The sequence below is a fragment of the Gymnoscopelus microlampas genome (assembly GCF_963454915.1).
Source record: "Gymnoscopelus microlampas genome assembly, chromosome: 13".
Taxonomy (NCBI): Eukaryota; Metazoa; Chordata; class Actinopteri; order Myctophiformes; family Myctophidae; genus Gymnoscopelus; species Gymnoscopelus microlampas.
Genome location: NC_139950.1, coordinates 37918646 through 37938898, shown reverse-complemented (window position 1 = coordinate 37938898; position 20253 = coordinate 37918646). Strand labels below are relative to the sequence as shown.

The window sequence follows — 20253 nt, the reverse complement described above, 5'->3', positions numbered from 1 at the left end:
ACCCAATGAGGATTTAGAGGTGAAAAAAATAAAAAATAACAGAAAAGAAAAATGATTTAAACTCATTTCTTTATAAAACATACATGTGATCGTGCAATCACACTGGGCCTTGCAGGGTTAAAGTACCAAAAGTAGAAAGTAGTCATTATGCAGAATGTATCATTTCACAAGTTTTCAAATATGTAAAAATCTTTTGAAATAGCAGATCTACAAGCTCACGATGTGTCGCATCAAGCAAAAGTACAATATTTACCGCTGAGATGTAGTGGAGTAGAAGTAAAAGTATTGAAAAATCCAGTAAAGTAAAAAAAAAAAACTAAAAATTGTACTAAAGTACAGGACTTAAAGTAAATGTAGTTAGTTACTTTCCACCACTGGTCTTGGGTATGACTTGGCTGAGGATTTAACCCTATACTTCCCAATCTCAGGGTGGACAGTAACTACAAGGCCAGGTCTAAGATATATGGAATTGCACTGCAAATACCGGTATGCCATCTAAAAATGTTCATAGCCGACGGACTTGTTCTTCTTTGCGATTATCTGATGCTTACATATCGACCAGTTAGGCAAGCATCAGTATCAATATTAACAGTTACAGTATGAGGGGACCCTCGTAAAGTTACATCAGTAGCACCTGTTTACATTTACCATTAATAGAGAATGGGTCCCTCACAAACATCGTAATTGCACAACGTTGGGAAATGTCACACCAAATGTGGCCAATGTCAGGCACACACACACACACAAAATATTTTTGACTTTTTATTGTTGAGCCAGAAGGCTAATAATCCTTACAAAAAGTATTAAACAACTTAATAAAATAACTTTCAGTAGACTGGGATGCTACAGAGTAAGAGCAATGAGATCAATGAGATAGCAGAGATGCGTTTCTCATAAGACAGCCCTGAAAATCCATGATCCACATGTTTGGCTTGTCAATGATAGCAATAATATTGAGAGGTTATTAGTGATGCGAATATCAAGAAAGCTCATGGTTGACAAATGAAATCCAAACCTAAATGGATACTAAACTCTCGTATTCCATGGCAATGTATGGACCACAATGGAAACAAGCCTCTGGCTTTTTGTGTCATCCATTTGGCGTGTTAAAAATCATCATTAAAGTATTCAATCAATTAAATCTGATTCTTATTAGTGTACATGGTCTACAGACCATTCCCTATTCTGTACCGTTAAAACATTAAAAGAAAGAAGTATGAAGTTTAAGTCTTTAAACTATAAAGCAAAATACAAAATCATAAAAAACACGGAAGTGATCCATGATAAATAAATCATAAAAAAACAAAATACAGACAGTTAATTGGCAAAACAGAACATTAAAAAAAATCCTGTATTTTTTCTTTCTTTCCTTCTTTTTTAGAACGATGTTGATGTGGTCAAATAAAACACTGTAGATGCTACATTTCAGTGTTTCATACATAAAGTTCAAGTGTGTCTGGCGAAAAGAAAACATTCTACAGTGGCCCCCGAACACCCAAATGCAAAGAACCCCCAAAACCCCACCCCTCAACTGTCCTTTCATAGCAAATAAGACTGTGGCAACAACTCCAAAACATGTCAACTATTTAACTATGGCGTAGTCTTAAAAATATAATTAATACAATTGACATCCCAAATGATTAAACCCCAAACGTCAGAGGGCCACTATAAATTAATAAAGTGAATAAAGTCATTAAAAGGCAGGTGTGACTGACTTGTCTCTCTGAAATAGAGAGAAATCACACAAGAAGTTCTTATCCTCTAATAAACCTCACACAACACAGAATAAGATTAGTGTAAACACCATATTTTCATAAATAATACGAAAAAATACTTGCCACCACTCTCAGCAAAGGACCACTTTGCTGAGAATCAATTTCAGGCTATAGAAAAGAATATTATAATTACAATATACTCTAATATCATAATTATAACATAATATGATCTATATGAGTCTTTCAATGTGACTTTTCATCCAATCAGACTCTTCATGAATGCAGGTCTACTGAAGGGCCAATGGTACTGGTTGGGTACTGGTCCGTTAACATTGCACTCAAAGAAAGAGAACATGGGGAACCATATGCGTGCTCGTCGGCTGTGCTGGTAGGCGCGGGTGTTGGCCAAGGTGTGGTAGTAGAGGAAAAGACGTGTGGTGATGTAGAACGCTATGAACACATCAATGGAATAGTGCTCATGAGCCGCAAGGATGAAAAAGATCCCAAACAGGTTCAACACCCAGGAGATGGTGTGGATCAGATTCCAGCTCCGTGGTGTGTCTGTGGGACACAACGATAACCGTAAGCAGGTTTATTTTCCGGAGAGAAACACTGTCGAACGATTAAGTATAAAATAGGCTGAAGAGTCACTTCTACGATACGCAAATGACAATGAAACAACTTTTTAAAAACACAAAGTCATTGGCACTCACATTCGGTGACAAAGAAGTTCAGCATGGTGATGACAACAGTGTGTCCACTGAACATGTAGTCCCCACAGGTATGAACCCCTGTCAGGGTCATCCCAAAGCCACTCCAGATCGCCAGTGCCCTCTGGAGCTTTCCCCACGTATCATCGTACATCTATACCACAAACACACACCACAACATGTTGTGGCATTTTCATAGCACTGTTATCGTCGTTGATTGAAAGATAACAAGCATACAGTAAGTCTACTAAAAGAATCACCGATTTACCAGCAATTCCAACACTAAAAATAATGGGAGTTTGTGTGTGTGTGTGTGTGTGTGTGTGTGTGTGTGTGTGTGTGTGTGTGTGTGTGTGTGTGTGTGTGTGTGTTGTGCCTACCTTACTGGCACACTGTAGATGTTGACCAGGTACGGAGAGGGAGGTGACGAACATGGTGAAACTACGGAGAAGAAATACTGTTCCCATCAAAGAACACAGACGTCTAAATAGAATGGATCTGAGAGAGGGAGGAACACAGAAACAGTGAGAGAGGGATAGAGAGAGAGAGAGAGAGAGAGAGAGAGAGAGAGAGAGAGAGAGAGAGAGAGAGAGAGAGAGAGAGAGAAACACAGAGGGATTATAGAGAAGTCAGAGAGAGAGAGACAGAAACAGAGAGGGATAGAGAGAAACAGAAGTTTTTATTTGAAAAACAACCTGTGTGGACTTTTTGCCTGATGATGTTGCACTTAAATGAGTAATATTAAATCAGAATTTGTCTGATGGAAATAAAATATTAAAATAATAAACATTTTTATAAGTCAAGTACAGTGAAACAAACTGATAATTCACTGTGCAAGCATTAAGAAATCTGTGTAAACAATGGAACTTCCCAAATTCTAGTAAAGTCTAATAATATTGTGATATGAGTGCATTTTACTGGAGATTGTTTTTTTTTATTCGTAAATACAGTGCAGTGGTGGGTTACCTATGTTTATGAAGCAGCAGGATCAAAATAAATATGTAACACAGGATCAGACCACAGGCCTCAGCCATCGCAAAGGCCCAGGGGATTCTAGGGACACTGTCATAGAAGAAAAACAACAGTATCAGCAGGTAGATTAGATATACCATGGACTACCATGGACTTGAACCCCTATGTCCAGCAGTCTTGATTATTGCTTGACATAGGGGGGTGGAATCTTCAATCCAACATTTACCTCATTGATATAAAAATGGACAACGCCCCACCCAACGGCATGAAGGAAGGAAGCACAAACCAGGTACATTATACACTGTAACTGTACCTGTCCAGAAATATGTCGGGCAGTGGCGGGTATGTCCTCATGTCTGGGACGCGTTCGTGCACGAGGACCATGACGAACGACGTGAATCCAAACACAAGCATAACATAGACGGAGCTCATGGCCGTCTTCCACAGCTCCGGGTCTAGACGACCGGCCAGGTGCTGCCTGCACCTCCCGTTGGAGTGTGTGTGACAGGGCGCGTCACCCGACGCATAACTGTATCTGTCAATGTTCCTCAGGCGAAGCTCAGTTCCATTACACAAGTGCTCACCCCCGTTACATCTCCTGTAAGCCCCGTTACGCCCGCATTCAAGGCCTGTCGACGCCACCGTGGCCCCCACCGGCAGGCTGTCTGTGGAGCCGAGACCAAGCTCCTCCACTTGGGCCTGGTTCTGGCTCTGGAGCCGCCTAAGAGCCAAGGCCAGCCTCTTGATGTCGCCCAGCACGCTGAGACCCAGTGGGGGGCCACGTAAGTCTGCTTCGGTCAGCGACAAAAGGCTGGTGCCGTCCAGACGGTGCGTCGTGCACAGCAGCACCACATACTCCTCGAAGCCTTCTTCCCTCAGCCATTTGGCCACTTGCTCACAGCTCCAGGTGCTCACAGTCACCTCCGGTGAATCCATGGCCCTGCACATAAGAAGAGAGGAGGATGCAGAGACGGTAGGACCCAAAGCAGAGACAGAGATTCAGCAGCATGGCACACAATTCAATGCACACCGAGTCACTGACCCATACTGTTGGTACAGTAGAGAAACTCTCTCACTCAGTCTGTGAGAGGTAATCTGCTGTTGCTGAGTGGACAGTGACTAACACAGCTTGTTAGCGTACTTACACCAGTGTGACCTACAGTAGAGGTGTGTGTAAGCCATTTGGTGTTATTACAGCAACAGCTCAGTATCTGTACAGTAGGCTGTTGGTCTGTAAGTACTGTGACCCAAACCTATATGAAGATGAACAGTTTATAAAGACTGCCAAAACAGAATGTACCCAAATTAGATGTAACAAACTATGCTGTATATACAAACTAACTATCTATTACATCTAACTATGAATTCCTAGTTTGGTGGTCATTGCTGCCTATACAAATAAATAAAAACATAAATATATAACTGACCAAATAAGCTTCTCAGCAGATCTTCAGTGAGTGATCCAGCACAGCTCTAGTACCTGGGTGGTGAAGTGATACAGTATGTTCCTCTTAAACAGCAGGACTTCACTACTGATGAGACAATCAGCCGGCTCTCTAACTGCACTTCGACCTGCTGATAAGCAGGGGTTCACCACAGCTCCAAAGTCTGCCAGGATAAGCAAGCGCTCACAGCTTGGCCACAGCTGAATTTGAACACTGCCCAGGTTATTTTACAATTCAGGCATTTAGCAGATACTCTTTATCCAGAGCGACTTACAGTACAGTAAGCAAGGTATTTTGATATGAAAGAACAGAATATTACTAAAATAACTGCACAACCAATTAGCTTCTTGACTATCAGTGACCAATGGGACATTTTTTAGGCTTTTAAAGTGCCATTCTTTATAAATGTTCTTCAGTTACTCATAACAATAGAGGGGTTATATCCAAGACACTGGGTAAGTTTAGAACAGCAGCTATGAATTGCATTTGCTTTAGTTAGATGTAGGCGTGTGGGTGTAGCAAGCCCATGTGAATCAACCTAACGTTATTAAACCTTAATTAACGAATCCTAAACTCATTCTGTTCCCCCTCATACACTCTGAAATTAAGAAATAGCCATTTCCTTCAGACATTTCCTCACAATCACAAAACAGCACGTAGCCTCGCTAGGGCGTCTGTTTAGCCATGTCAGCGTCTCTGGTAGGCTTAAGTGAGTCACATAAGACGGTGACACAGCTGTGTGACACAACTCTCGTGTGTGTGTGTGTGTGTGTGTGTGTGTGTGTGTGTGTGTGTGAGAGAGAGAGAGAGAGAGAGAGAGTGAGTAATGCTCAGACTAAGTGTTGACTTGTCCTGACACATTCCAATATGACATTGAAAATATGAGGTATGATCAATGGCTTCCCCTTTTTCTACTCTGTACATAATAGTGTTTTATATTTGTTGATTATCATATTTGTTATGCTATGTTGATTAATTGAATACATAGGACCGCAATGGAAAGTTGGAAACAAGTCCCCAGGAGTTTTTGGTGTTATCCTGTTAGCCCAAATGTATGACTGTAAGTCGTGCTGTCTAATAAAGTATTCAATCAATCAATCATACAATGACACATACATATTAATTTAAGGATATTAAATCACTTTAACAGAAACCAAGACTGCCCTAGAATGGCTGTGAAAATATGAAATTAATGTCATATCACAGCCATGGGTATAGGTGTGTTTTATGGCCGTGTATATGTTAATCAATACATGATATGTACTGTATGTATAATATCACAGGCATTCTAGGACTACATTACTCCTAAGCCCCTTTCGGAACCCTGAATACCTTTTTGTATTTGGGATGACGGCCTTGCCAAATACAAAAAAGATATACAGGGTTCCGAAAGGGGCTACATACATTACTCCCTCCTCACTGTAGGCAACCTTAGGCACAGGTGACTGCCAACATTGCCACAGTGGAGGGTAATCACTGGCACACTGAGAGACTATTTTTCTTTTGAAATAAAATATTTAAAAACATTTAGTCAATTGAATTATGTCCCCTCACATCTGTCTGCAAATTACCTCCTACTAGCCTTAGATCAAGACTCTCGTAGATATATTTAATCGATTTTGACATTTTATTGACACCTTGACCCCCCCCCCCCCCCCCCCCCCCCCCAAGTTTGCCATGGAATGTCATCTGTAAAGCCCGTATTTCTCCGGAACATGTACAAATGCAAAATATAAGGTGCTTAACCGCTTGCCTCCAATGTTAAAAAGGTGTCCGGAGTATTTGTGCAATGTATTAGTCTATATTTTTCAATAAAGAAGTGTTTTAATCCCGTCTGTGGCCGAACGCCATTTCCCCCCCACTCGTTCACTTCCTGTTTACATTGAGTGTAGTGTAATTCAGGCTTTCACCGGATACGCCCCGTCACTACCGCCCATTGGGAACTTCCGACAGAATCGGCCACAGACGGGATTAAAACACTTATTTATTGAGAAATATGGACTAATGCATTGCACAAATACTCCGGACACCTTGTTAACATTTGGGGCAAGCGGGTAAGTACCTTATATTTTGCATTTGTACATGTTCGGAGAAATATGGGCTTTACTGATGACATTCCAGGGCAACTGCTTTTTTTCTGGGCACTACAATGCCCAGAAAAAAAATAAAGGTTATGTATACGGACAGTCAAAATCAGTTGGAAATATTTTTGATGTGGTGTCATAAATTAAACTTAATGTTGATTTGGCACACTGACACACAAGAAAATAAAAACATGGCATTTCATGTCAAAAAGGTTGCCGACCCCTGCCTTACATACAAGTGGCTATTCCCCCCCCCCCCCGTGGACTGCATACAGAATCGGGTTTTTTATTTGTCAATTGTCACTACTTATAGTTATACAGTACTTAGACTAGCTACTAAAGTGATCACTAGTGATTTTGGACACAGCCCAAGAGACTAAACTACAACTAAACAAGTACGTCACGTGTGATGTTTTCCCAACAGAAACTACGAGGATGCCTGTGAAATCTGTCACCTCACAAACCCTACAAATAATTAAGCCATTCGCCTAAAAAACATATTTGAAAACATCTAGCACCTAGTTTATCTGTAAAAACACCTTACCGAGAGCTTACTGCCACTCCGGGGACTGTGCGTGTGCTGTCTGTTTAGGTGGACTAACTTTACAGCAACAAGTGGCTCACAACAACCATCACCACTGAAGGGTTTCATCGCCAACATGCTTCGTTCTGACAACTTGGCAACAACATGCCAAACAGGAAGAGACATTGGACAGTGTGAAAGAACCGTTCAAAGAATGCCTGGGAAAACACAGCGCCTCCACGTGCATGGGAGTAAGGTTGCTACTTTGATCATACTGACATCCAGTGGTGGAAAAAGTTTTCAAATAATTGTAGTCGAGTAAAAGTACAATATTTGTCTCTAAGATGTAGTGGAGTAGAAGTAAAAGTACTGAAAATTGGTAACACACCAGTAAAGTAAAACATACCTCAAAATTGTACTAAAGTACAGTACTTGAGTAAATGTACTTAGTTACTTTACACCTCTGCTGACATCTGCTGGTAACTTGAACTTTGTCTACAGCCTAGCCGTTATATTGAATATGTCCACGTCCAACAGAGGCGTGTTGTGGAATATACTATAGTAGCTTCTTAATTTGCCATCTCATACAGGCGACAGCTTTCCTATTGATGTTGTGAGTTACGTGGTAATATCTGGTATCCGAGTTTTCTCCTGCTGCCTGACCAGACCTGCAACACCTGTCTTTGACAGTCAGAGACTGTGAGTCTGTTGTTGGCTGAACTTTTTTTTGTTGACAGAACCAGGTGCGGTTGCTGCGTTGTGTGATTTAGTTTTAAGGAAAAACAACACTTTTCCATTGTATATTATGGCTACTTTGATGGACTCTGCACTGAGCGACATGTCAGAAGTGAGAAAGGAGATGAATGACTCTGATCTGGAATATGCCGAGTCAGGAGGGAAGGTGAGGAGCATGAGTGAGACAGAGGATTCAGAGAAGGAGTGTGTGTGGAAGAGCCCATCTCTAATGGAGCTGATGCAGGTCTTACATTCAGCACAATCCTCCTGTCGCCATGGAGATGAGGTGTGGCCGAACTTGTATCTAGGAGACATGTGAGTGTGTGTGTCCTGCATTGTGAGATGCACTTAATACTGTACAGTGTACAGTATAAGTGTGTTGTCTGATTTGTTATCTCCGCCAGGCAGAAATCCGGGACAGATATTTGGTCAACAATCAGCATCAAACATTTTGTGCACACTGGCAGTAGGCCATGGAGGACATTCCCAGAATATGTGTACAGTTTGGCTGAAACAGAGAAAACAGCTTAAAAAAAACATATTTAAGGACAAACATTCAGCCACAAGTTTTACAATTCCTTAGACAGACATAGAGACACACAGCCACCAACACAATGCACACAAACAATTAAACACAGACACCCTTATGTATTGTAATAGAGACCGCTGTTAACTTTAACTCCTGCCGGAGATCTGCGCTTTGCAGAGTGCCCCTTTCTAGTTATTGATGTGATGATGTGTGTTATTTCTACCAGGTATATGTCTCATGACAAGTATGGGCTGTGGCAGTTGGGAATCACTCATGTCTTGAATGCAGCCCATGGTAAAATGTGCTGTAAGGGCAGCGATGACTTCTACGGGACAACAGTGACATACTACGGCGTTCCAGCCAATGACCTGCCAACATTTGACCTTTCACCTTTCTTCTACCCTGCTGCTGAATTCATTCACCAGGCTTTGACATCAGGAGGTACCACAAGGCATCACATACATTTTTATTTTTTACAGAAAAGACACTTTAAGAAGCAGAAAGACTGTACTGTACTTTATTATACACACTGTAAATGTATCTGTTCTGTTTTCCAGGTAAGGTGCTGGTGCACTGTGCTGTGGGCGTGAGTCGATCAGCTGCATTGGTCCTAGCGTACCTCATGATCCATCACCACCTCAGTCTTCTGAGCTCTGTACGGGCCGTACAGCAGAGACGCTGGGTTTTCCCTAACAGAGGCTTCCTTAAACAGCTTATTACCCTGGACCAAAAACTACAGCAGAACAGACACAAGGAGACGGACCCACCCCAACACCCTTCTATTTAAACAGTCTAATGAGGACCACTCCCGTCAGTGTTGGGGAAGTTACTTTCAAAATGTAATATATTACATACATTCATACATACATACATACATACATACATACAGTACATGTACATATACTGTACACGGATGGACGGAGGGACAGATGGACAGACAGACAGATGCTGTTCTAGACGGCTGACCCATTTGCCACGCTGTAAAAATGTAATCAGTCTAAAAGAACTGTAGACAAACTGTATTGTGATTAGTATGCATGAATTCATTAGACGTTATAAAATATATAAATAAATACGAGTTTTTGAAAAAAGTGTTACATAGCGATATTGTCACCCAATGTGTAAAAGTAACATGTGTTACTTAGAGTATATAATGCGGTATCCCCCAACACTGATTCTCACATGATAGATGACATAATAAATCATGCCTCCACAGAGCTCTTTTGATGCGGGTGGTTTAAGGAGTGAATGATGAATGGTTAAGCAGGCATAATTGACACCATGCAAGATTAGTTACAGTTTTCATTCTCAATTTGTACCACCATTGTGAGCCTGTATCCGCACTGGCCTGCCAGGTTCCGTACTCTTACTGTACCACACCACTACACAGAACAATTCAACTCTCTTAACTGTCCTAATATCATCATCCTCAGTGGTGACAGCTCTCCACAGAGGATGTCCCTTGTCTTTCCAGCTTGGTCCTCGGTCACTGAACACAATCAATTTAACAGCAAAAACATACAGCATACATACAACTAGTGGGAGGGAACGCACTGAGCCAGCAGCTAATTTTGGAGCTAACCAGCTTTCGGAAATGGCCACCTGCTCACGTCTCTCACTGTCAGACTGCACACACACTCACACACACACACAGACACACTGAGTAACCGACTCCAGTGTACGCAGACAGTGGAGTAACTTTGGGACCTTGCAAGCACCGTCTCTCTGAAGATGTCAGGGAGAGCTCAGCCAAAGGACTTGGCACTCATTAAAGAACTGGAGTATATCTTGGATTCCTGTAGACTGGAGCTCACGTCGGTCGACGAGGTCTGGCCCAACCTATACATAGGAAATGTGTGAGTGTCTCACCTGTTTACACACCTCAATGAATTATTACACTAAACAGTCCCTCCCCCTCCGACTTCGAGTACAGGAAGTACTTTTGTTACTTCTCACTTTTGAGGGCCTCTTCCATTACAGTTCCATTCAAACTGTTTGCTATTTAGGCTGCATATACATGTTATTTAATGAACTGTTTCATGTAGTTTGCAATGTTCCTCTCTCAACCTGTGTTTCTGTCTGTTTCTCAGGGCCATAGCTCAGAACAGAAATGCGTTACGTAAGCTTGGCATCACTCATGTTCTCAATGCAGCGCATTCCAAACAAGGCAGCATTGGTGACCAGAGTTACTACGGGAACATGTGTGTCTACTGTGGCATTCCAGCAGAGGATACAGACCAGTTTGACCTCAGTCAGTACTTCAAACCTGCAGCTGACTTCATACAGAAGGGCCTGAAGTGCAAAGACGGTATGATATGATGTGTGCATTGCACACAAACATCTAAGTCTTATAAAGTTTCTTACATCAGGGCTACTGTATCTGCCATCATCTCCTCTTCTGTTTCAACACTTATTGAACAACGCAGTTTATTAATAACAATCTGTTTACATCTACATCGTTTAAACCTTCTGATCCTTCAAACCCTCTGTGCAGGGAAGGTGTTGGTGCACTGCATCATGGGAGTCAGTCGCTCTGCCACTTTGGTGCAAGCATTCTTGATGCTTCGGCAGCGCCTCTCTCTCTCTGATGCCATCAAGCACGTGACCCAAAAACGTGCCATCTATCCCAACAGGAAGTTCCTGTCGCTCCTCCTCACCCTTGACACACAGCTGGCACGCAGGAGGAGGCTGTGTCCTCTCCTCTGACATGTCTCCTTCACTTCCATCCTTCTGGTTTTACCCCCTGCACTCACGGACTGATTATAGACAGTGGAGCCAGTGCCATAGGTTAACGCTCAAATACGTGAGCCTCTACTCATTTTCTGAGCTTCCGAAGTACAGATTGTTAGGCAGAAGGATTTGAATTGAAAATTGCTCCCTGACCCTCGGGCATATTACTAGAGATGGGAAGGCTTTGTGAAGCTGGTGCAAGTGGACTCGCCTGACATCTTACCACCATCATCCTCATGCCTTCCCTGCTTGCACTCTAAAAACACTTCATGACGACCTAACTAACTTCTAGAGGACCCACATGGCTGCTATGCTATCCTATGCTGTTGCGGATGATAAGAGTTCAGTGTTTCTTCTCACCTGAAAACTAAGGGAAAAGAAACAGATTGACAAATTACTCATTACAATACAACACATAAGGAGTTCCAATCACAGCGTTATGTTAGTAACAACCATTATAATACACTGTCTTAAGTATAGCTATGGTTTTAAGATCAATGTTTGTTTTTTCACACTTGAATGCATTATGGTGTATAAAAGCAGAACTGTCTGTACCACAGAGGAATAAAGTCTTTCCACTAATGAGTGTACAGAGTTAAAAAAAGAAACAGGTCACATATATGAGAGCAGGTGTGTGTGTGTGTGTGTGTGTGTGTGTGTGTGTGTGTGTGTGTGTGTGTGTGTGTGTGTGTGTGTGTGTGTGTGTGTGTGTGTCTGTGTGTGTGTGCGCGTGTGTGTCTCTAATGGAGTTACGTCAGATTGTGTGGCTGAGCAGGATGCCAGTGGGACGTGTAAATGTAGACTAGAGAGATGACTAGAGCCCGACCCATGCCAGACTTTTGGATCGGTTGCCAATCGTGATTTGGAGAGTCGCCTTCAAATCAATTTGAAACGTTGTGATTAAAATTTCTATTTGAAAACGTATGAGCAAACGAATAAATACAAATAAACACAAATAAAGAATTGATAGAGAAGTATTAACTTTAAAATATGAAAAGAACATTTAACTTTAATTATACAATGAACATGCAAACAAGTAAATATAAAATACACACATGAACAGAATTTCATTTTGTTTTAACCACCCCTATTCAAAAATGTATAACAATAGCATATCTACAAGCTCACACAACGAATTGCAATGTGATGCATGGTGAGCTTGTAGATCTGACTGTTTTTTTAAATGTTACACCGATATATTGATCAGGCTCTATAGAATACCTCACATGTTGTCATACATTACGCACTACCAAGATATTACGATGGATCAACTTTCTATATACTGGACTTATGCAGGTCTGTGGCACGGGACAAATCAATGCTCTCATCCCTGGGAATAACTCGCTGTGAACGCTGCAGCTGGGGGTCACCGGATCAACACGGGTCAGGAGTTGACCTCAGGGTGGAATATCATGGTGTAGAGGCTGCAGACAATCCGGAGTTCAACATACAACCTACTTCAACCCTGCGGCACAATTCATAGACATAGGAATAAACAAAGAAGCACCGGGGAGGAAGTAGACTAAGACAGGGGAGGAGTCATTCATTCATTCGTTGTTGTCACCTGTTATAGGAAGAGGTCAAAGTTCCACTCTCAGGGTGTCTGGTGGCTCAGCCAGACCATATGCTCCCTGAGAGCTGGATGGGTCTCGCATGTCTCTCCTCTCTCTGTCTTTCATTTCCTGTCTCTCTAAACTCAACAATCTGAAATAAAGCATAAAAATACATATTTAACAGTTCCACTTTCAAAGTGATCCATGCTGACAACAACCGACCAAAATAAACCAACTGAGTGAGCTGTCAAACCATGATCATAAAGACGTAAATAAAAGAGTCATAAATAATTTTACAAATAGTCAAAAAACACCCTGCTCAGTGCACCACCTGTCTGCTCATTAAAACTGCATTCTGAAGATGATAACACATGACTGTTGCTGTTGCGCTGTTAGGTCAATGTTCATCATCAGCAATGTGCTTCTTCACTCAGCGGTGCTTTCAACCGGATGACTGCCACATGCAGTAATTATCACATCCTCAGGATGTTCAAAGTAACCATTGTCACATTACAAGGCTCAGCTCACATTACCCAGGCTGAGTGACCTGGGAGATTGTGTGTGTGTGTGTGTGTGTGTGTGTGTGTGTGTGTGTGTGTGTGTGTGTGTGTGTGTGTGTGTGTGTGTGTGTGTGTGTGTGTGTGTGTGTGTGTGTGTGTGTGTGTGTGTGTGTGTGTGTGTGTGTGTGTGTGTGTGTGTGTGTGTGTGTGTGTGTGTGTGTGTGTGTGTGTGTGTGTGTGTGTGTGTGTTGCTATAGTTGTGAGGTCTAAATGACCCGATACAAGCCTAGTAGAATTTCAGAAATAGACATTGTGAAGACAATTTTCCTGCAAGATTAATGGAAAAAGGAAAATGTTCAGGTTAGGGTTAGAATTAGGCGCTGCGACACGTTGTGAGCTTGTAGATCAGATATTAAAAAAGTACAAAAAGTACAAAAACTTAAAATGGCATTCATAAAATCGCTGGCTTAAGATGTTGATGTCCCCACAACTCTAGTAAAGCAAACGTGTATGTGTGTGTTGTTCAGTCTCTCTACTCACTGGGTTGAATGTTGTGGAGGTCAGGACGTGTGGCTCAGCATGCAGGCTAAAAATACACACCTTAAACATAGCGCCTGAGAGTGCAGTCCCCTTTCCAGATCTGCAGTTTACCCAGCACGTTCTACACACACACAAACACACACACAGACTCAGACCAGCACAGAAACCCTCTGTTACTGTACATGTGACTTTGCAAAGACTGCTGCTTGGAAAAGGATTCAGCGCATCAATCATTGTGGGAAGAGGTAAGTTACACTTTATTTCTACTGCATCACATAAAAACTACTGCATCTATATATCAGGGTTGTGCTGACAACACATTTTGCAGTTAATGAAGAGCGCTGCCAATGATCTGAACAAATAGTTTAGTACAACTTAAACATCTCTAATGTACGGACCATATCATGTCTTTCTATGACCATCATCTTCTTGGTCATGCCAGAGTTATCATCACCACGCGTGCGACGTTCCGTCCCAGACTGAACGTTACGTGAAGTAGAGCTGTTGGGTGGAGAAGGACAGGACAGCGGAGGGGATCATCATGTCGTCTTGCGTGATGAAGTCCAGAGGTAGGAACCCGTACACCGCGGTGCAGGTGGACCCGGACAGCGACTACGCCACGCCAGGAGCCCTACACCTAGAGCAGATGTTCTGGACTGGTAGCCTGCCTCAGTTCGCACATGTAAACGAGGTCTGGCCCAATATCTATATAGGGGATCAGTAAGTAAATATTGTACAGATTCTTAGACACAGACACACACACAAATATTTTTTTCTTATTCAAAGAAATTGTGAACAGTAAAATTCATACAATACAAATAGAACTCCAAAGTGTGTACAAATGTAACCAAATGGACCGTTATGGGTCCATTTGGTTCCATTTGTACACTCATCTACTGTAAGTGTACCGATGATTTTACTGTAGGCTACTGTATCTGTGTGTGACAACAGGAAAACGGCTCTGGAAGGTCCTGGCCTGAAGGATATGGGCATAACACACGTCCTGAACGCGGCCGAGGGCAAGTTTAATAACGTGATAACCGGTGCTGATTACTACAGCGATATGAACATCCAGTACCTGGGCGTAGAGGCCGATGACACGCCCTCCTTCAAAATCTCCCAGCACTTCTACCCTGCAGCCCATTTCATCAGGAATGCCCTCAGTCATCCACAGAGTAAGTGCTAAAGTACTACTAGTACTACTAACATCTCCAGGTGTTTCATAGGTCTGATAGGCAGTGGTGTAAAGTAACTAAGTACATTTACTCAAGTACTGTACTTAAGTACAATTTTGAGGCATTTTTACTTTACTTGAGTATTTCCATTTTTCAGTACTTTTACTTCTACTCCACTAGCGGAGCAGCTAAGTGCTACGATCTTTCAATTTATGATAAAAGCGTGAAAATTGGCGTGAGCAGTCTCCATGGGTCACTTGACAAGAATATTGTCTGAGCCATTTGTAATTTCAAGATGGCGGCCATTTTTCAAGATGGCCGACACCTTAGTGGGCAGTTAAGTGATATGATGGTTTATTTGGTGATACAAGCATGAAAATTGGCATGAGCAGTCTCTGTGGGTCACTTGACAATAGGCCACCCACAGCTATTTGAAATTTCAAGATGGCGGCCATTTTTCAAGATGGCAAACACTTTAGTGGAGCAAATAAGTTATATAATGGTTTATTTGGTGATACAAGCATGAACATTGGCATGAGCAGTCTCTCTGGGTCACTTGACAATAGGCCACCCACAGCTACTTCAAATTTCAAGATGGCGGCCATTTTTCAAGATGGCCAACACTTTAGGGGAGCAATTAAGTTATATAATGGTTTGTTTGGTGATACAAGCATTACATTTGGCATGAGCAGTCTCTAAGGGTTGCTTGACAAGAAAACACTCCCAGCCACTTGAAATTTCTATTTTCAAGATGGTCACCCCCTGGATCCTCAAATGACATTTTCTCATAGAAATGTACGTTTTTTTCTTTCATTAAGGACGATTATTATTATTATTATTATTATGCTAAAACAGTTGTGTTGATTTGTTGATCATAGATAGATTAGATAAGAGTGAATATCTGCACTACCAGGGCACACTGGTGATATATCACTGCTGTTAAACCTCAGAGTGGGGTTCAATGTCAGCTAATTGAAAGTTAGTATCCCAAATGCTGTCTAATTTACCCCAAAACAGTTAGATAGCCGCACCTGAATTGACAGGTTGTGCCAGCGCGGGAGAGCCTAGCCAAGGTTAATGGGGTTTTAATTAACCGGATGGTGTACAGATCGCATGGGATTTAAATGGCATTGGATGAACGATCGGACTAAGTGTTGGGTTAAGGCACAAACTTAGTTGTATCCCATACATCAAAGTGCTTTGTAAAAGGTGGTAAAAGGATAAACCCTCTGCCTCTGCCTATGCTGCAGACATGGCAGAAGCCATCATAACAGTTGTGAAAACTAACTGGGACAGATGTTTCATTTGTCAGCAGGTCACCAAGGAAAAACTCATTCAGCCAAGTTTATTCAACAGAGAGCACGATCGTACTGGTCATGATACCATTGCAAGAAATGTTCCATTATTTCATAAGATCAATGCTCTGCCTATCTTACTTAGTCCAACCCGACTAGATGAAGGTGATGGCATAGAAAGCACATTGACAAGAAACAGAGCAACATATCATTCAAGCTGTTCAACAACACAGAGCTGGAAAGGGCCCAAAAGAGAGCATCTACATCTGCTGAAGACACTTAAGATACCAAAGATATCCATGTCAAGAGACTAAGAAGATCTAATGTATGACCGGTCCAGTGATGTCACAACTGTGAACGAGGCCAGGCTTGATCTCTTTGCCAGAAAGCAAAGACGATATGACTTGATCCTGCCAACTCAAGCAGCACTCAAAGAGCATGCCAAACGTGCTTCTTGTGAGGCTGGATACGTGTGGGGACAGGCATTGAAGCGACCTCCACAAATGCCGAGCCCATCTGACTGGGGATGGGTGGAACAGGACGAGAAGTGGAAAGTCTTCTGGACTCCACTTCCACCTATTGCGGAGAGTTGTTGGGAGTTGACCAATTGTGGGTGCACCAAGGCATGTACTGGAAGGTGTAAGTGCTTCAGATATGGACCCAGTTTCACATGCCTATGTAATTGCCCCTGCTAGAACCTATATTTGCATGTTTATTTTGCCAGAGTTATTCCCCGTTGTCCTCTGTGTTTTCAAGGGTAGGCCTATGGCTCGGCTTCCCCTCGCCACATCGGCGCATCATGTTTTACTTTGTATCTAGTCTATTACTGTGTAATTTTCAGTTGTTACTTTGTAACATTGCTTCCACTACCTTCCACTGCCATATCTAACAGTGAAGCACATTTTCAGTTTAGTTCCTTAGTATAGTTTGTCATGGTTCCGTGGCTATTGCCATTCAGTGTTAGCCATTGCTCATAATTTTGGAGCACTGTCCGTTCAGCACCACAACTGTGCTTATCAGCACCACAACTGTGTTAATTTATTCATCTTATTTTTTGTTTCCCCACCCCTTAGTATCTATTTGACACATGTAATGGCTGTTAGTTTAAAAAAAAAAAGATATATATTATCCTCCCTTGTGACTGTTACCTTGTCGTGGTAAGGGAGCTTGTGTAAGCCTACCTCAGTGAACACTGAGAGCTATGCCGGTGGGAGGCAACTCCTGACAGGTTTTACCAAACTGGACAGCTTGTGGGCGAGGAGTCAGACAAAACACAGTCAAACAACCTCTCTTGACAGAGCTTTTTGAGGAACCCAATACATTTCTATGAGAAAAGGTATCATTTAAGGATCCACATGGCGCACGGCAGACATCTTGAAATTTCAAGTGGCTGTGGGCGGTTTCTTGTCAAATGACCTTTTGAGACGGCTCATGGCAATTGTCATGCTTGTATCACCAACTAAATGATTTCTTAAGCTTAACTGCTCCACTAAGGTGGTGGCCATCTTGAAAAATGGCCGCCATTTTGAAATTTCAAGTAGCTGTGGGTGACTTATTGTCAAATGACCCACAGAGACTGCTCATGCCAATTTTCATACTTGTATCACCAAATGAACCATTATATAACTTAAATGCTCCACTAAAGTGTCGGCCATCTTGAAAAATGGCCACCATCTTGAAATTTCAAGTAGCTGTGGGTGGCTTATTGTCAAGTGACCCACAGAGACTGCTCATGCCAATTTTCATGCTTGTATCACCAAATAAACCATCATATCACTTAACTGCCCACTAAGATATCGGCCATCTTGAAAAATGGCCGCCATCTTGAAATTACAAATGGCTCAGACAATATTCTTGTCAAGTGACCCATGGAGACTGCTCATGCCAATTTTCACGCTTTTATCATCAACTGAAAGATTCTGCCAGAAAAAAGCATTTAGCCGCTCCACTACACTACATCTCAGAGGCAAATATTATACTTTTACTCCACTATAATAATTATTTGACAACTACTTACTAGTTACTTTGTAGATTTAGATTATTATTACAAAACATACATTAACCACTTCAGCCCTATACACATTTCGGCCATTTGAAAATAGCCTATCTACAAGCTCACAATGCGTTGTGATGCGACGCTTTGTGAGCTTGTAGATTTGCTATTTTCAAAAGATTTTTATACGTTCTATACATTTGAAAACTTGTGAAATGGGACATTCTGCATAATGAGTAATTTCTACTTTTGGTACTTTAAGTACATTTTGATACCAATACTTTTGTACTTTTACTCAACTAAATTTTGAATTCCGGACTTCTTGTTATTAGTAACAGAGTATTTCTACATTGCAGTATTGATACTTTTACTTAGGTAAAAACTTGTTTTCCCACCGCTGGTGATAGGTCTGATGATCATTCATGAGACTTTTGAAAAGGTCTCACGAATCATTCTGGTGAAACATGAGTTTCGCCATTATATTTTGGTGCCTGTCGTGTTTTGACCATAGAAATAACAAATGTATAGCATGGAAATTTCCATTCAAAGCATAACAATTCCTCCGTGTCACTAATGGAAAAAGCTTTTATTATATTACCCAACTGTTTATTTGTTCACATGTTATGTATGTTACTTATTTAGACATATAGGCCTATACTGTTTACTCGTACACAAATGCTAAGGATGTTATTTAGATACAGTAGCATGTTGTTTAGACAAATGCTCGGTTTTGTTTCCTTGGTATCCTAGTAACTAGGATTTTCTTTGCACTCTATTTACGAGACCATTTACCCAAATTCATCATGACATTTACTCTAATTTTGCATTATTCAATTCGCTCTGGATAATTGCATCTGCTAAATGCCTAAACTGTCAATCCGTGGGTTCATAGCAAAAGTGTAGATATGGATGTATAAGGCACTTTAGACCCATCTATTCTTTTACCCCATTAAAACCGGGAAAGCATCCGTGTCATTTTAGATTTTAGCATTTGCTATTTAAAAATAGCAGATATACAATGTACATCTGCTATCTTTGAACATTTTTCAAAAATATTCAAAGTGTTTGAAAAATGTTGGATAATTCTGAATTACAAAAAGTCTGATAACTCCTGATTTAAAAGGCATTTGTAGAATCACCCTCAGGTCTATAATGGGTTAAATCCATGGTTTTGACTGTTTTGTGCTGGTTTGTGTTCTAGACAAAGTGCTGGTACACTGTGTGATGGGCCGGAGCCGTTCAGCATCCTTGGTCCTGGCATACCTGATGATGGAACAAGGCTTGACCGTGGTGGACGCTATTGAGCGTGTGTGTAAGTGCCGCTGTATCCTGCCCAACAGTGGCTTCTTGAAACAACTCAGAGCTCTGGACATAACGCTACAGGAGGAGAGACTGAGACTAAAGCGAGAGACACAAGAACAGTAACGCACTAACGCAGTTTGATAATATCATGACAATGTTTACGTGTTACTTCAGGGTTTGTTTTGTCCTACTTCTTTCTCGTTTCAGGTACACTAATGTCGTGTCTCTGTATTTATTTAATATTTAGATGTTCTTTATTCCACGAATGAAATTTCTTTCATATAATTCCCATTAAAATTAAAACCTTGTGAATGCCCAATGACAACACCAAATGTATAGAGAGTGACATTTTGCAGGTTGTTGTGGCAAAACTTAAGTTTCAGTATGGTATTATTTAAATAATTTCTGGTCAGAGATCAATGCAGAGTATATTGTAAAATGTTTAAATATTA

The 20253-nt window shown here is 41.5% G+C and overlaps 4 protein-coding genes across 4 annotated transcripts; 3 read left to right on the top strand and 1 right to left on the bottom strand.

Moving 5' to 3' along the window:
- Positions 1 to 785: 785 nt before the first annotated feature.
- On the bottom strand, positions 786 to 7600 carry LOC311058958 (sphingomyelin synthase-related protein 1-like). Its single transcript, XM_084076517.1, has 6 exons — positions 7471 to 7600; positions 3711 to 4337; positions 3392 to 3487; positions 2806 to 2923; positions 2429 to 2579; positions 786 to 2276 (listed from the first exon to the last, which is right to left on the bottom strand). Exons 2-6 carry the CDS (start codon positions 4331 to 4333, stop codon positions 1972 to 1974), a joined length of 1293 nt encoding a protein of 430 aa, XP_083932643.1. The 5' UTR covers positions 4334 to 4337; positions 7471 to 7600; the 3' UTR covers positions 786 to 1971.
- A 687-nt stretch (positions 7601 to 8287) lies between these two features.
- LOC311058648 (dual specificity protein phosphatase 13A) lies at positions 8288 to 9530 on the top strand (the record flags this gene model as incomplete). Its single annotated transcript, XM_084076111.1, has 3 exons — positions 8288 to 8499; positions 8940 to 9154; positions 9271 to 9530. 3 exons carry the CDS (start codon positions 8288 to 8290, stop codon positions 9498 to 9500), a joined length of 657 nt encoding a protein of 218 aa, XP_083932237.1. The 3' UTR covers positions 9501 to 9530.
- Positions 9531 to 9919: 389 nt separating this feature from the next.
- LOC311058778 (dual specificity protein phosphatase 13A-like) lies at positions 9920 to 11966 on the top strand. The gene is made up of 3 exons (XM_084076250.1): positions 9920 to 10569; positions 10804 to 11021; positions 11208 to 11966. The coding sequence occupies exons 1-3, from the start codon at positions 10445 to 10447 to the stop codon at positions 11417 to 11419; spliced, it is 555 nt and encodes a 184-aa protein (XP_083932376.1). The 5' UTR covers positions 9920 to 10444; the 3' UTR covers positions 11420 to 11966.
- Positions 11967 to 14154: 2188 nt separating this feature from the next.
- Positions 14155 to 19924, top strand: LOC311058890 (dual specificity phosphatase 29-like; the record flags this gene model as incomplete). Its single annotated transcript, XM_084076419.1, has 4 exons — positions 14155 to 14281; positions 14479 to 14756; positions 14988 to 15211; positions 19701 to 19924. The coding sequence occupies exons 2-4, from the start codon at positions 14578 to 14580 to the stop codon at positions 19922 to 19924; spliced, it is 627 nt and encodes a 208-aa protein (XP_083932545.1). The 5' UTR covers positions 14155 to 14281; positions 14479 to 14577.
- Between the last annotated feature and the right edge of the window lie 329 nt (positions 19925 to 20253).

Bases quoted from the DNA above. Each gene is read 5' to 3' on its own strand.
- LOC311058778 (XM_084076250.1), top strand. From the start codon at position 10,445: ATGTCAGGGAGAGCTCAGCCAAAGGACTTGGCACTCATTAAAGAACTG. The intron at 10,570-10,803 runs GTGAGTGTCTCA...TCTGTTTCTCAG, and splicing joins AACCTATACATAGGAAATGT to GGCCATAGCTCAGAACAGAA. The intron at 11,022-11,207 runs GTATGATATGAT...CCCTCTGTGCAG, and splicing joins GGGCCTGAAGTGCAAAGACG to GGAAGGTGTTGGTGCACTGC.
- LOC311058958 (XM_084076517.1), bottom strand. From the start codon at position 4,333: ATGGATTCACCGGAGGTGACTGTGAGCACCTGGAGCTGTGAGCAAGTG. The intron at 3,488-3,710 runs GTACAGTTACAG...CTTCTATGACAG, and splicing joins CCCGACATATTTCTGGACAG to TGTCCCTAGAATCCCCTGGG. The intron at 2,924-3,391 runs GTAACCCACCAC...TCCCTCTCTCAG, and splicing joins CTGCTGCTTCATAAACATAG to ATCCATTCTATTTAGACGTC.